Source organism: Conger conger, chromosome 15, assembly GCF_963514075.1.
Source record: "Conger conger chromosome 15, fConCon1.1, whole genome shotgun sequence".
NCBI classification, from domain to species: Eukaryota; Metazoa; Chordata; class Actinopteri; order Anguilliformes; family Congridae; genus Conger; species Conger conger.
Window position 1 is genome coordinate 27,480,898 of NC_083774.1, and position 15,035 is coordinate 27,495,932.

The 15,035-nt window shown below is 46.8% G+C and overlaps 1 protein-coding gene across 1 annotated transcript in view; it reads left to right on the forward strand.

The window, feature by feature from the left end:
• The window catches only part of znrf1 (zinc and ring finger 1), a 25,596-nt gene continuing 10,561 nt past the window's right edge, over positions 1-15,035 (forward strand). Inside the window, exon 1 of the mRNA XM_061222015.1 lies at positions 1-1,036. Coding sequence (XP_061077999.1) covers positions 649-1,036 — 388 coding nt within the window. The 5' untranslated portion in view covers positions 1-648. The remainder of the gene's footprint in view (positions 1,037-15,035) is intronic.

Consider the following 15,035-nt stretch of genomic DNA (forward strand, 5'->3'; position numbering starts at 1 on the left):
CAGTAGAGACGAGCGCGGATATGAGAGAACAGGGGAGCGGCACACATTGACCCGAATCTGCGGCACACAGAGCGCACAGCAGACGCCGCCACACGCCGTCGGCAGAGGGACAAGCGGAGAGACGGACAGACTGCAGTAGTTGGTGTCATGGTGTGCCCAGTAGACCTGCATTCCGAAGTTAAATAATATTTCAAAGGAAGGGACTGCGGTTTGAGAGCGGCTTTCGGTTCCGCTGCTTCGCTGCGCGCCTCTGTTGTGATTTGAGCAGGTTGTCCTGTAATTTTTTGAAGGGGACAGAACGAGTTACATTTTGTCCTGCCTTTCAAAACCACTAGGATTTTTGTCCTTCGGTTAAATTCGACTGACTCATTAATCTATTCTTATTTTTCCTTTGTGAGGGCGATACGGGACTTTCAGTTTGCTCATGTTCCGGTTAGGGAAATGCGCTGTTGCGTCTGTTGGGCACAGCTGGTTTAGTCAGACTTGACAACCCGTTTTTTTAGCTTGTGTCTGTCGCTGCCCGAAGCGGATCTGGGGTTTCTAGACCTCAACAGACAGGGCACATCGGGGCCGTTTCCTCTGACGGCTCTCAATTGACAGCAGACCCCCGGTTTATAGAACCTCGTACCGTGTCCTCTGGTGCTTTGGATGGGGGGTAAGCAGAGCACAGCGGGGCGGCCCCGGGGAGCTTTTCCCGGTGTCTCGACGGATGACAGCGCAGTGCCACCCACGGCCCACTTCGGGCACTACCGACCAAGCGGCGCAATGGGTTTGCGCAGCCGATCCGTGAGTTCCGTGGCAGGGATGGGCATAGATCACAGTGCCGCGGTGCCATTCGGATTTTACACCGCCCGAGGGACTGGCGACACTGACAGAGCCGGGGGAGATTCTGGGTCGAATACGGCTCATGGAAACGGTTACCAAGAAACGGGCGGGGGGCACCATACGGACGGTATGCTGTATCTGGGATCTCGGGGGTCGCTCGCAGACACCTTGCCCCTGCACATAGCGCCCCGGTGGTTCAGCGCTCACAGCGGTAAGTACAGTTTACCGACAGCACGCACAACACCGCCTGCTTACAGCGAGAGATAATGACATCAGTGATATAAATATTCACGGTTTAACTTTCCACACACCGCAGATGACCTCGAAGAGATGATGCGAACCATAAACTATACGGTGAAGATGCGCAGGCATTGTTTATGCTTGCGGAAAGTAAGGGTGCGGTGGATTTGTCTGCTTGTATGTGGCTCCTGCGTGCCAACTGATCAGTGTTGGCGGACTGTCAGCACGCGATATAAAGTGAATGATTCAGAATCTGCTCAGGCCTATTGCTTCGTCTGACGGAGACATTTTGCCTGTGTGTGTGTTTATGCGTGTGTATGCTAACGCGCATGTTTCGTGTGTGCACACATGAACCGTGTCAGAATGCGCGTTTTCGTAGGTGTGCGCATGTGTACTTGTGTGCTGAAGAGAAAGAACGTGTGTCTGTGTATGAGACGAGAAAGAATATGTGCATAACATACACACACGTTTGTGTGTGCAGTCAATGTTTGAGTCGGCATGCACGTCTAACTGTAAGACTATGTCTCTGTATTTATGTGCATGTGAAAGTGTGAGAGGGTGTATATATGTGTGTCTCCGCATTTGTGTCTGTGCATTTGTGTGTGTGTGAGTGTGTGTGTGTGTGAGAGAGTTTGTGATTCTGTGCAGCATCATTATCTCTGGCTCACCTCAGCCTGTAGTGTATCGGAGGGCTTGTCAGGGCCTGAACCGCGGTGCCGTCCCCTGGCACTCATTAAAGCACGGTCCCTGAGGGAGGGAGAGCCAGACATCCAAATCTGAACCCTTTTTTTTATCTCCTCCTGGTCGTCTGCCTCCTCAGAGGAGACGAGGCCTGCCTGTCTCATGGCTCCGCAAAATGGCTGTTCGCACGCACAGCTACAGGTGTCCAAACCAGCGTGAGCTCTAATCCACAGGAGGCCTCGCTCAGAGCCAGACAAGAGCGGGAGGAGGCTGGGGTGTAGGGTTGGGTTACGGGAGCGTGGTGTAGAGGGGTGTGGGGTATAGCACAGGGTTGGGTTACGGGAGTGTGGTGTAGAGGAGGGTGGGGTATAGCACAGGGTTGGGTTACGGGAGCGTGGTGTAGAGGAGGGTGGGGTGTAGGGTTGGGTTACCGGAGCGTGGTATAGAGGAGGGTGGGGTATAGCACAGGGTTGGGTTACGGGAGGGTGGTGTAGAGGAGGGTGGGGTATAGCACAGGGTTGGGTTACGGGAGGGTGGTGTAGAGGAGGGTGGGGTATAGCACAGGGTTGGGTTACGGGAGTGTGGTGTAGAGGGGGGTGGGGTGTAGGGTTGGGTTACGGGAGCGTGGTGTAGAGGGGGGTGGGGTATAGCACAGGGTTGGGTTACGGGAGCGTGGTGTAGGGGCGGGTGGGGTATGGCGCAGGGTTGGGTTAGGGGAGCGTGGTGTAGAGGGGGGTGGGGTATAGCACAGGGTTGGGTTACGGGAGGGTGGTGTAGAGGAGGGTGGGGTATAGTGCAGGGTTGGGTTACAGGAGCGTGGTGTAGAGGAGGGTGGGGTGTAGGGTTGGGTTACGGGAGCGTGGTGTAGAGGGGGGTGGGGTATAGCACAGGGTTGGGTTACGGGAGCGTGGTGTAGGGGGGGGTGGGGTATGGCGCAGGGTTGGGTTAGGGGAGCGTGGTGTAGAGGGGGGTGGGGTATAGCACAGGGTTGGGTTACGGGAGGGTGGTGTAGAGGAGGGTGGGGTATAGTGCAGGGTTGGGTTACAGGAGCGTGGTGTAGAGGAGGGTGGGGTGTAGGGTTGGGTTACGGGAGCGTGGTGTAGAGGGGGGTGGGGTATAGCACAGGGTTGGGTTACAGGAGCGTGGTGTAGAGGGGGGTGGACAGATTAAACCCCAGTGACCCCTGTTCATAAGGGTCTCTCGGTGTAGCACTGGACCTTGAAATTCCAGGAAACAAACAGGCTGGACACTCCTGTGGGGACATTCCTCCCCAGTGACCTCGCCATCCCCGCCCCCCCCCACCTCCGCCCCACAAGTCAGAACTGCCCCCAGCAGATGGGAATTACACCTGATTTGAAACTCCTTATTCTCCAACACTGCCCCTAGTGGGCAGGGGGAGTCACCCGTCAGTGTGGTTAATATGGTGAAGAAGGTTCTACAGCTGTGCAGGTGTATATCTTAGGGAGGTCTGTGTGTGTCTGTGGTTTCTCCAGCATCTCAGATCCGCTGGCATTGAGTCTGCCATTTTAGCAAGAGATTACCTCCCACTAAATGGCACGTGAGGCCGCACGAACACACCTGTGCCAGTCTTCCTGCTGGAGACTTGTGAATTCTGTATAAAATGTTGTATAAAATCAGGCAGATTCAGATTCAGATTAAAAATATTTTTTTTACATAGTGTCAGAGAACATGGTGGATTAATATACTGAGTGAAATCTTTCAAATTTGCAGTTTGGTGTTCCATAGACCTGGGCCAAATACATATGAAGCTGGGGTTTGCAGACTTTACAATTTGAGTCAGGTCTGGTGTAACATGTCTATGAAATACATTCAGATACAAATGAAGAAAAAAAGATGTTGAGAAATCAAAGACACTGCAAAATATTTCAGAAAATCTGAGTGAGTGGATTCAAGATTCATCTTTAAATCTTAGTGATTAGAGACTGTGTTTCACCTGGATAGGTAATCCATTGTTTGGACCTGCGATCAAGCAAAGGTTGAGAGGCAAGCTCGAAGGTACGGTATCCAGGTCAATAAGCTAATCATCGGATTCCCCCCTGATCAATAGGACTTGGCAGGAGGGCTGGTAGGAGCAGTATGTGGTTTAGAGCACCTGGAGAAGGATGGTCTGTCTCTACTCGCAAAGCTCAGAGAATTTACAGTGTATTACAGACACGCTGAGCTGAGCCAAATAGGAACAGATTATATTTCACACCCCCTGCATCGTGAGCACATACATAAAATAGGAATATTTCTGCATCTACTGGTCTCATCTCCATCACAGTTTCTATTTGAAATGTGCATTTTAAAGCAACATACCACTCGCCATCAATCACAGTTTACTTTTGCCGTGGTTTGGCATAATTGACCATACCATAATTGGCAAATTGGAGGCGTAATCTCTCTTAATGTGCTGAAAAGAAATTGGGTGCCCTTTCATTAGTGTTGTGCCCCACACACAAACACACACACACACACACAAACACACACACACACACACACACACACATATATTTCACCTCAAGGACATCTACTGAAACACTGACCACTGCTCTACATTTATTCTCATGTTTCAATGTTTTTATTAAGTGATCTCATTTTTAGGTGTTAAAAGTTTTGCCACCTCTAACAATTATTATAAATAAAATCAAACGAAGTGAAATTCGCGATACAATTTAATCTCTGTTTAACTATACTGTGTCATTCTTTCACTTCCTTTGTCATTCCAAAATCCCCTTTGTCATCCATCAGCATGGGGAATTCCAACGAACTGTCAATTCAGAAGAGACAGATGGTAACTGAACAATCACGGGTCTGCTTTTTGGTACAAACAAAATAATCATACCACTTAGCACTGTAAGTGCAATAATAAAAAGTTTAAAGCATATGGAATGGTTGCAAACTTGCCAGGAGGACGCACGTTGTCTCCACAGATAGTGAAGGAGATGGTGAGGGAGGCCACGAAGAACCCAAGTATAATCACAAATTAAAGGAAAAAAACTCATGGCTGTCATCTTTGTCAGGGGTGTTTGCACAAAATATTGAAACCAGGGATGAAGGGAGTATCCCTTAGTGGGGGTATATGGACTGTGGGTGGTGTTGGGGGGTACTGGGATATACAGAGTTGATTGCGATGTAGGGGGTGTATAGTGTATTGTTAGTGAGTGATAGAGGTAGGATGTTCTGGGTGGCAGTGGGTATTGTAAGTAATATGGTGGATGGGGTGAATGCTGAGCTCTATTCATGTATACTGTAGAAAGGATTCCTTTAAGTCACAGGGAAAAAACAGTCTGGTACCAGAGAACCAGCAGCCACAGTGCCTACACCAGCATCTTCATTCCCTTAAATCATTAATAAAGCACACTAATTTACATATTTTTGGAAAATGAAGCTTTACATATACAAATCAAACTTGTTCTTGTGGCTGTAAAATAATCCTTGCCCTGTCACCTGGCTGGATTGTGTTTACCTAACTGCGGTGTCAGTGGTACTTAAGTTGCACTGCTTTCTCGCGTCAGGTTTTGTTCAAAACTAATGACAATGTCTGAGCTGCTTAAACGGGGCTGTCTGTCACATGAGACGTTTGGCCGTTTTCCTGAATGGAGCTGCATTTAGGGCCTGTAATTATTCAAATGCACAGAGAATATGCAGATCGATTTCCTTCAGTTCACATGGTCTGAAAAGCGAGCAAAACGAGGATTGCCTGAAGTGCAGGTGGCGGGGGCGGAGGTGGTTTCCAGGACGTTGGAGCCATCGCTGTTTCAACACGCCAAGGTCACACAGTAGGCGAATGTTACACCAGAATCACACAGACTGAGTGTATTACCATTACTCGCTGTCCAATCAAACGGACTGCAGGTATAAGCATTACTCGCTGTCCAATCAAACGGACTGAAGGTATAAGCATTACTCGCTATCCAATCACACGACCTGAAGGTATAAGCATTACTCGCTGCCCAATCACACGGCCTGAAGGTATAAGCATTACTCGCTATCCAATCACATGACCTGAAGGTATAAGCATTACCTTCTGTCCAATCACATGTACCATTGGTCCTTGACCCTGGTCCTGGAAAGCCTCAGGGTGTGCTGGTTTTTGTTTTCACCTTAATAACAGCAACCAATTCAGACTCAAGAAACAAGATGAGGTGAGTTTACTGTGTAATTAACTGCTTTAATTGATCAAGTAAGTGCTGAGGAACAACAAAAGCCAGCACACCCTGCGGCTCTCCAGGACCAGGAGTGACGACCACAGGTGTATATAAGCAGGTATAAGCATTACTTGCTGCCCAATCAAACGGACTGCAGGTATAAGCATTACTCGCTGTCCAATCAAACGGACTGCAGGTATAAGCATTACTCGCTATCCAATCACATGACCTGAAGGTATAAGCATTACTCGCTGCCCAATCAAATGGACTTGAAAATAGAGTTTAAATTGAGTTTATAGGATGGACATACATTTTTGGATTCCAGTGACTACACAGTACAATGTCCAGTGTTAATTCAACTCTAACAGAGTACATATGATGTACATCTGACATCTGACAAATGTGCATTGTGACTTGTTACAAATGATTTGGAGGAACCAGGCAGAAGAGTCCATTTTAAGGCAGGACTTCAAATACCTTTCCACGCTTGAGCTTGTCTGGTAAAATGGAACCTATGAAACACTCTCAAAAAGTTCAAACTTCACCTTTCGGTCCTTTCGGTTGGTTCACTTGCACCAGGCAAGATCAATTGAGCACAGCAAAGTATTAGAATCCAAAACTATCACGTATGTGACCCAGGTTTCTGTAACCCACTTTTAGCATTATGTGCAGATGTCGGGTCACCAGAGTGAAGAATATGTCTCCCACGTGTTGTAGGAAGATCTTTCAGACGCCACTGAAATTTCCGCAGATTGGCTGCAGTTTGAAAAGAGGCATCAATATTTTCAATGCAAAGTCGTTCTTTCATAAAAGTGTCCATTGTGGCTGGTAACATGCTTTTGTTGAAAATTCTCAGGGATTTGCTGAAGTGTTTTCTCAGTTTAAAATATTTCAAAGTGATGTTTGAACCACATGCGTCAATATCAAATGCTTTTCATACTGATGTGTTTGATTCTGATTTATCAGATGTTTTGAGAATAGTTTTGGAAGTGGATTTCTAAATCATCTTTTTTGTTTTTCCATGACTTTCATTTTCTTTGACATTCATTTTACTGGCACTATGGCATTTTTGTCACATTTGTTATTATTGACATCTCTTTTATTGTTTTCCCTCCAAGCCTTGTAACCTTTGGTCCGTAACATTTGTGTTTATATTTGATTAACAAGGTAATACATATTCATGTTTTGACTGCGTGTGAAATCCCCCCCCCCCCCCCCCCCCTCAGACACTGACTGTTGTCTGCCATTTTGAAAGCTGCTCACTTGAGGGAAAAGCATCATTTGAATTGGCTGGTTCAAACAAATTAGCCCCAAGAACACACACATACCTCATTGCATCTGTCGTACGCTTGGCGTCACCTAGAGGTGAGCCACAATAAGATTATTTGAAATAGCAAGCTGGATTTTGGTGTAAAAATGGCTTTTAAAATGTATCATAAAAGTTATTATGATAATGTGTGCTGAGAAATACGACAGAGTACAGACTCTCCGTGACCTTACTTGATGCTCATCATTTTCCATTGCAAGTTATGTTTCTTTGATAGTGTAGTAGGTATAAACATCACTACATTTCCAAAGCAAGGCATGTTATTTTGGATAAAAACTATATGGCGGTTTTATAACTCACGCACAGCACCTTAGTAAACACTACATAAAGTGCCAGTTCCGCGGAGAGAGTTTAAGTTTAGTCCTAGACCAAATCTACTTTGAAATGAAGATCCTCCATACACAACTCAAGCGTAATCTGTTCCTGTGAAACCGGCCCAAGCATTCATAAATAATTATGTCAATAACTGCAAACAGGCATGATTCGACATACCAACTGACACACACACTTCTCTCCTCATTACTTAAGGTTATTGAGATACAGTGCACTCATGCAAGTATTTGGACAGTGACACATATTTTTGTTGTTTTGGCTCTCTACTCCCAACAGTTTGCATTTGAAATAAAACAATGACGTTATGGTGCAGACCTCGAGGGGGTGGCCTGTAGCGTAGTGGTTAAGGTACATCACTGGAACCTGCAAGGTCGGTGGTTCAATCCCCGGTGTGGCAACAATAAGATCCACACAGCCGTTGGGCCCTTGAGCAAGGCCCTTAACCCTGCATTGCTCCAGGGGAGGATTGTCTCCTGCTTCGTCTAATGAACTGTGCGTTGCTCTGGATAAGAGCATCTGCCAAATGCCATTAATGTAATGTAATTTGAGGGTTTTTACATCCATGTTGGGTGAACAGTGTAGGAATTGTAGCCACTTTATATGCATAGTCCCTGCAATTTTAGGGGACCAAAAGTAATTGGACAATTGGCTGCTCAAATGTTTCTTGGACAGGTGTGTTATGCTTTATCATTAGTTCATGCATAAAAGAGCGGGCAAAAGGTCTAGAATTGATTCTTCTGTTGTCCAAATACTTATGCAATGCATATGCAAGTGTTTATGTCATACTCATGAAGCAGTTATCTGTCATGAAGGATCTTTCAAAGAAAGTGTTGCCTGTTTTTCAAACCAGTGGTCAGTCTTAATGCGGACGCCAGGAAACTATTGAGACAGTAAATAGGACAATGAGCCCAGTCTCACATAAATTCAGATAATTATTTGTGTGTATGTGCAGTGCTAAAAGTCCTCAACAACAACGTAAAAGGCTGATATCAAATTATTGGAAGCGTTTGGTTGCAATTATTGTGGCTAAAGGTGGAACCAGTTAAGTTTAAAGGGGCAATGATATTTTCAGAAGGGTGAATTGGGTGGTTGATGAATTGTTTGTGTTTGCCTCAGGTTCCCTTGGTCAAATATAGCATTTTTTTTAAAGATCTGAAACCATTTGGTGTGACAGATAGGCAATAACTCAGGAAGGGGGCAAATATGTTTTCACACTGTTCATGTACGTATGTGTGTGCATGTGTGTCTGTCTGTGTGTGTGTGTGTGTGTGTCTGTGTGTGTGTGTGTGTGTGTGTGTGTGCGTGCGCGTGCCTGCTTGTGTGTAATGGAGCACAAACAGAGTGAGGGAATGTGTTTTAAGTGTTTTTCAGGAATCACTGCACTGTAGTGCAGGCGGGACATCTGTGCTGATCTGTCCTGAAATATAGGTCACAATACAACTGAGACTCTCACTCTCTCTTTCCCTCTCTCTCACTCACTCACTCGCTTGCTCGCATGCATTCGCGCACACACACACACACACACACAGACACACACACACACATTCCGCCCCCACAACATACCCACATTCAGACAAATTTCCTCAAGACAGCAAAGTGAGAATGAGAGAGAGAGAGAGAGAGAGAGAGAGAGAGGCAGGGAGGAAAAGGGAGAGAACAGGAGAGGTACTTCTCCTTCCTGGAGAGGTACTTCCTGTCACTAATATCTCCCAACATCCCTGCCTGAGTAACAGCCATCACATTTGACATATCTTTGGAAAAAGACAAGGTGCTGGTGCAGGCGCTGTGGCAGCTGGTTCTCTGGTACCAGACTGTTTTATCCCTGTGACTTAAAGGAATCCTTTCTACAGTATACATGAATAGAGCTCAGCATTCACCCCATCCACCATATTACTTACAATACCCACTGCCACCCAGAACATCCTACCTCTACCACTAACAATACACTATACACCCCCTACATCACAATCAACTCTGTATATCCCAGCACCCCCCAACACCACCCACAGTCCATACACCCCACATTGACCATATTGATTCAGACAGGTGTCACAATCTTTGGGCCGGATTAAATGTAAAAAGGATTATTCTAGGAAAACAAAAACAAAAAAACAACAGGTCCAGTTCATTTCTCCTGCTCTCCATCTTGCTCAATGTTCCTCTGCTACTTTCCCTTCTTCTCTCCCTCCTCTCACCCTGCTGTTTCCATGGGAACTGCTCTTTTCTCTTGTACAGTAAAGAGTTGGCAGAGTGGAGTGGCGTTGAGAGTGATGTCATAACAACAGAACCTTATTTGGGCTTCCCGGTGTTGCTTCCAGGGGAGGGACAAGCAGAACTCAACCCTGGGTTTCTATAGTGTCCACCCAGTGAGTGCCATTGTGTGCTCCTTATGGTGCTGACAGGTGTGTGTGTGTGTGTGTGAACAGAGAACTGAAGGAGAGAGTAAAGTGTGTTTATGGGGGGAGGGGGGGGCAGTGATTACAGGGTGGAAAGCATTGAGTGTGTGGAGGTGTTCACAAGCTTTTGTTTCTTCTGTGAGACACAGTAAGAAGCCACTCGACAAGAACTTGGCAACAGGCAAAAGCATAGATACGTATGTACAGCAACAAACGCACGGAGAGACACATGAGCATTTCTGTGTTCTCATTGTCTCTTACACACCCATGCACACAGAAGTACATACGCATGAACACACAAACATTCACACCTATGTGCTCACACATGCACTCGCACAAATGCACACACACACACACACTCACACGTAGACACTGGTGTGACGTTCAGTACTGATGTGGACTTGATGCGTCAGAGTGATACAGGTTGTGCTTAATGGATGATGACAGTCAGTAAGCAGGAATGTCCTTGAGTTGTCAATGCTGAATAGCTGGATTTAAAATCAGAATATCTGTTACTGTCAGCATGTGTCTCTTTCTCACATGCTGGTATATTGTACACATACAAACATACACAGATATGTACACATGCACTGACATCTCTTACACACACACACACACACACACACACACCTCTCTCGCGTACACAAAAACATGCGCACATATACACTTCTCTCTGTACACAGATACATGTGCACATCTTTCTCACACACACACACACACACACACACACACACACACACACACACATACACACTCTCACTTCCTTTCCCTGTGGCTGAGACAGAGGTATCTAGCAGGAGTCTAGCAGAACAAGGGGGGTGACGACAATGAGATGCTGATACTGGAGGGGGTCAGGGAAATGATGCTGAGCTTCAGCAGGAAGTATGGCATGGTTCATAGGCTGGGCTCCTAATCTGAGCCAGAGTGAAGGTCTCTCAGGGAAGTGCTGTGAGAAATGAAGGCCTTTGGGTCTGGAGAATATCTGCAGCTTTTGGATAATTAAACACTCCCTGCTCGTTGGCTCTTAACTCAGCTCTGTAGTTTAGCATGCATAGTGAGTATATTCACTGATCGTGTGGAGTAACATTCTTCTAGCATGTGGTTTTCAGTGCCTTTCACTATGGCTTCTGCGTACGGGAATGCTCCCATCGATTAGCTTGGTCTGAGTGGCCCTAGCCATTAGCCTGGCCTTGGTGTTAATCGCGAGGGGGCTGTATTGATTAGTTTGGTCTACCACCTTCACTAAAATGTACAGTTTTTCAATGTGTTTTCAATGTGTTTTACAGAGTGTTCCACAGAGCAGAGTGAGAATGCTGGCAAGCAGCAGCCCAGCCAATCAGGAAGAGGTACAGGAGGGGCAGGCTACAGCTCTGATTACCTCATACACACAGACACGACTAAAGTGCCGAAATATACCAAATCCTCATGAATGCAAACTGTATGATTCCTTGTGGACATAAACGTTGAAACTTCTTAGGAATGCAAATGTTTTTATTCCATGTGAAAGCACATATTTTGATTCCTCATGCAAAATATCAAAAATATATATAAAACAAGCATTTATTTTCCTCGGGAATGTTGAATACGAAGGTGTCAGTTCCTCATCAGTACAAACCGTGTTGGTTCCACACGAATGTGAATCTTTCCATTTCTCCTTCAGTCGTTTCGAGTCCTCGTGGAAACGAGCGTTTCGATTCCTCGCGGACCCGCACGTATCGATCCTTCGCGAAAACACGCCGATTCCCAACAAGCAGAAGCACCCTGGTGTCGAGAGGCCTCTCTGTTCAGTTCTTCCTTTGAAGAATTAGTTTCGCTGTTGGCCCGTGTTGTCGCGTCCTGCTCACAGAAACGCTCTGCGCCGCGAAGTCTCGCCCCTCTGCACCGTCCGCAGGTTCCCTGGGCCGAACCGAACCCGGCGGTGCCGATCCGGAGCGGGCCTGTCCCGCCCCCCCTCGCCAAGCTCTCACCTCTCCTCATTATCTCTCTCTCTTTCTCTCCTCCATCCCTCTCTCCATTCCTCCCTAGCCATCCCTCTCTCCAGCACTCTCTCCCTGTAGAGAAGCTGAAAATAGCAGCCAGTGGAAACTGGGTCAGCTGCATTGGAGGGGGGTGGGGGGGTGGGGGTAGCATGCAGTAGGGATTGTCACGGGGGGGGGTATCAGACTGTGTTCATTCCTCCTATCTGTTTCAGTCCCCTCCATCTCTCTCTCTCTCTCTCTCTCTCTCTCTGCATTCCTATGTCTCTCTCCCTCCCCCCTTGATGCGGCTGCTGGGTCACCCTCCCCAGTCTCTGCTGCCGAGAGCGGAAGCAGAAAGTGCCTTATTTTAACGTGAAGCCGAGAGGGAGCGTGGAAGCCAGTGAAAGTTTGTGCATTTGTCAATGGAGGAGAGCGCCTGACATGCCCCACAGGACAGGCTGTGACTCCAGCACTCTCTGCCTTTCAGGTGTCTCCCGCTTTCATTGGTGCAGAGAATATTTATGGATTTGTATGACAACATCCCGAAGCTGTGCTTCCCTATTTTGCCTTGCCTACCTGCACTTTATAGCTTCATTGTAACATTGCAAAGCCTGTCAGTCTCCCTTCACCCAGGGGCTCCATCTGTGCCCATGTCCAGTCTCCTCATTGGCTCAGAGCCAACATCACCTGTTTCTATTGGCTCACGGATACTGTATGTCTGAAACTAATTGGCTGTTACAGCTCCGCTTCGACCAGCCTCAGGTGGGAGAGATATCACTGGATCACCTTGGTCCTATTGGACAGATATCAGTATTACCTCAATAGATACCAGTGGAGTTAGCTGCAGTTTTGGTGCCTGCGTCAGCTAAGCAGACAGAGTTTCAAATACGTAATTGTTTTGCTTTACTGAGCTTGTCTTGTGTATTGGAACCTATGAAATACTCTCAATAAGTGTTAATCCCCTTCTGGTCCTCTTGGTTGGCTCAACTGCAGCAGACAAGCTAATAAAATAAAAACGGTAATTGAATCCAAAACAATTGCGTGTTTGACCCACGCCGGATACTGGTGGAGTTAGTCTCAGTGTTGGTGCCTGCATCAGCTAATTGCACCTGAGTATAGGAAGGTCCCCCCTCTTTTTCCACCCCAATGTCGGAATGCCCAGTCATATCCGTGAAAGTTTCCTTTTTCCTCAGCGTCCTCCCACTTCCCCCGGAGAGCGGCAGAACCGCGGTGAACTCAGCTGACCGCATCTCGGGTTTTTACTCCGCTGACAGCCGGGGCCCTACGGCCGACCGTGCGGGACGCAGGGCTTTCGAGGTGACGCTACGGTCAGTCGGCGCCCTGCTGCGGTCCGCCGTGAGGGTCCGGTCAGGCCGGGGGACGCGGCGCCGGGGGAACAGATGGCGTTTAGCGTTTAGCGTTCAGCTCCGGCGCGCATCCGGCTGCGCTTCGTATGGCTGTGCGTCTCGACGTGGAGGTTATCCTTCTCATTTTATTCAGCCTGTGTCTGATCAGCTGAAAACACCTATTATCGAGTAGAGTCGCTGAGTACACTTGTTCAATTCAATTCGGTTTTATTTGTATTGCCCTTTTCACTGTCAAATGTACGATAGACGCTTTATAGAGTTACAGAAGGGGAGAAACAATGGGAAGTACCAGCCCTAAGCCCTCACATAGCATATGAGGTAAACGACTCCCTTAGGGGAGAAAAACCCTCAAACAGTCGCAAGAAAAAACTCCCAATCTCGGGAGAAACCCGGCTATAGGGAATACCCATCCTCTGTTGGCCTATGAGTTGAGATGGTTAACTAGAAGTTCTGCACATGGACGAATGTCTTACCACACTTCCACAGTATGGCTGGAGAATAGTAGGGAGAGTACATTTTGTGTACTTCCCATCACGTACCAAAAAAAACAGTACACAGTATGCTACTCCTAATAGACAGTACATACTTTAAGGACACAGTAGTTAGGAGGCTGATTTGGGCACAGCCTCAAAGTTTGCAAGTGAAATCTTCCACCTGTTTGTAGGGGATATGCCTCTACCCTCGATGTTCATGAAGAAGACAAAGCAGTGCATGCTGGGAAAGTAACGGCTGTGTTTCTGTAGAGGGGTTCAGTCGGTCACTCTGTGGTTTCAGCCTCAAAGCCAGACTTCCCGTTCCTGCTAAGCTGCACCACAGCGTTATTGTGTAACACTGCAAGTTTACAGTTCACTTCTGAAGCTGCGGCGTGTCTGCCCGAGTGTCAGAGGTCTTTGGAGACCCACCATCTTCCCCTTTTGTGCTCACCTGCGTAAGGTGTTGCTAGGAAACACAGTCACCAAGGAAATGTTCCTCTCACTCCAAGAGAAAAAAACAACAACAGAGTCACAAGAACAAAGATGTAACGTCACTTTCTTTTCCAGGACACCACACGCACATGTACACACGCAGACCCACACAAACACATACTGTAGGCACATCAATCCAGAAACACACAAGGACAAGCGCATGTACGCACACACTCTCACACACACGCAAGCACGCACACACACGGTTCAGCCAAATGCAGAATGTGGGCTTTGCTGATAAGGGGACCACCCAGTGAGAGATTTATGTCTCACTAAAGATGGTGAAGGAAATGACAAGATATGTATGTTATAATGCACGTCAATGAATAACAGCTTTCACAAGCTATAGCCAGACTGTTGTTGTCCATCAGGGAATTTACTGACCCAAACAGTTTTAATATTCAAGTGGGTACAAGCTTGTCTCCTGTGTAAGATAATGTAACAGCAGGAACAAATTCATCAAGTTATTCAATCCAGCAAGGTACCTTCCCGAATAAATGTCAAACCTACTTCATAAATATGCATGAGGTCTAGCGCCAGGCAGAACAGCCGTGCTGTCATTTAAAATATTTCTTCACAATATTTGCATTTTTATCAGAATGTTTTCTTGACTGCCAAGGAATTACTAATCAATTTTTATTTTTATTTTTTTAAAATATGACTTTCTGTGTCAAATAACTTGCTCAGACAAGGTTGGAAAAACCCCATTGATTCCCATTCAAACCAGAATACTACTTCCTCTGCATAATCCTGTAGTTCTTTCGGACAGAAAATCCATGAAGTTTATTCTCT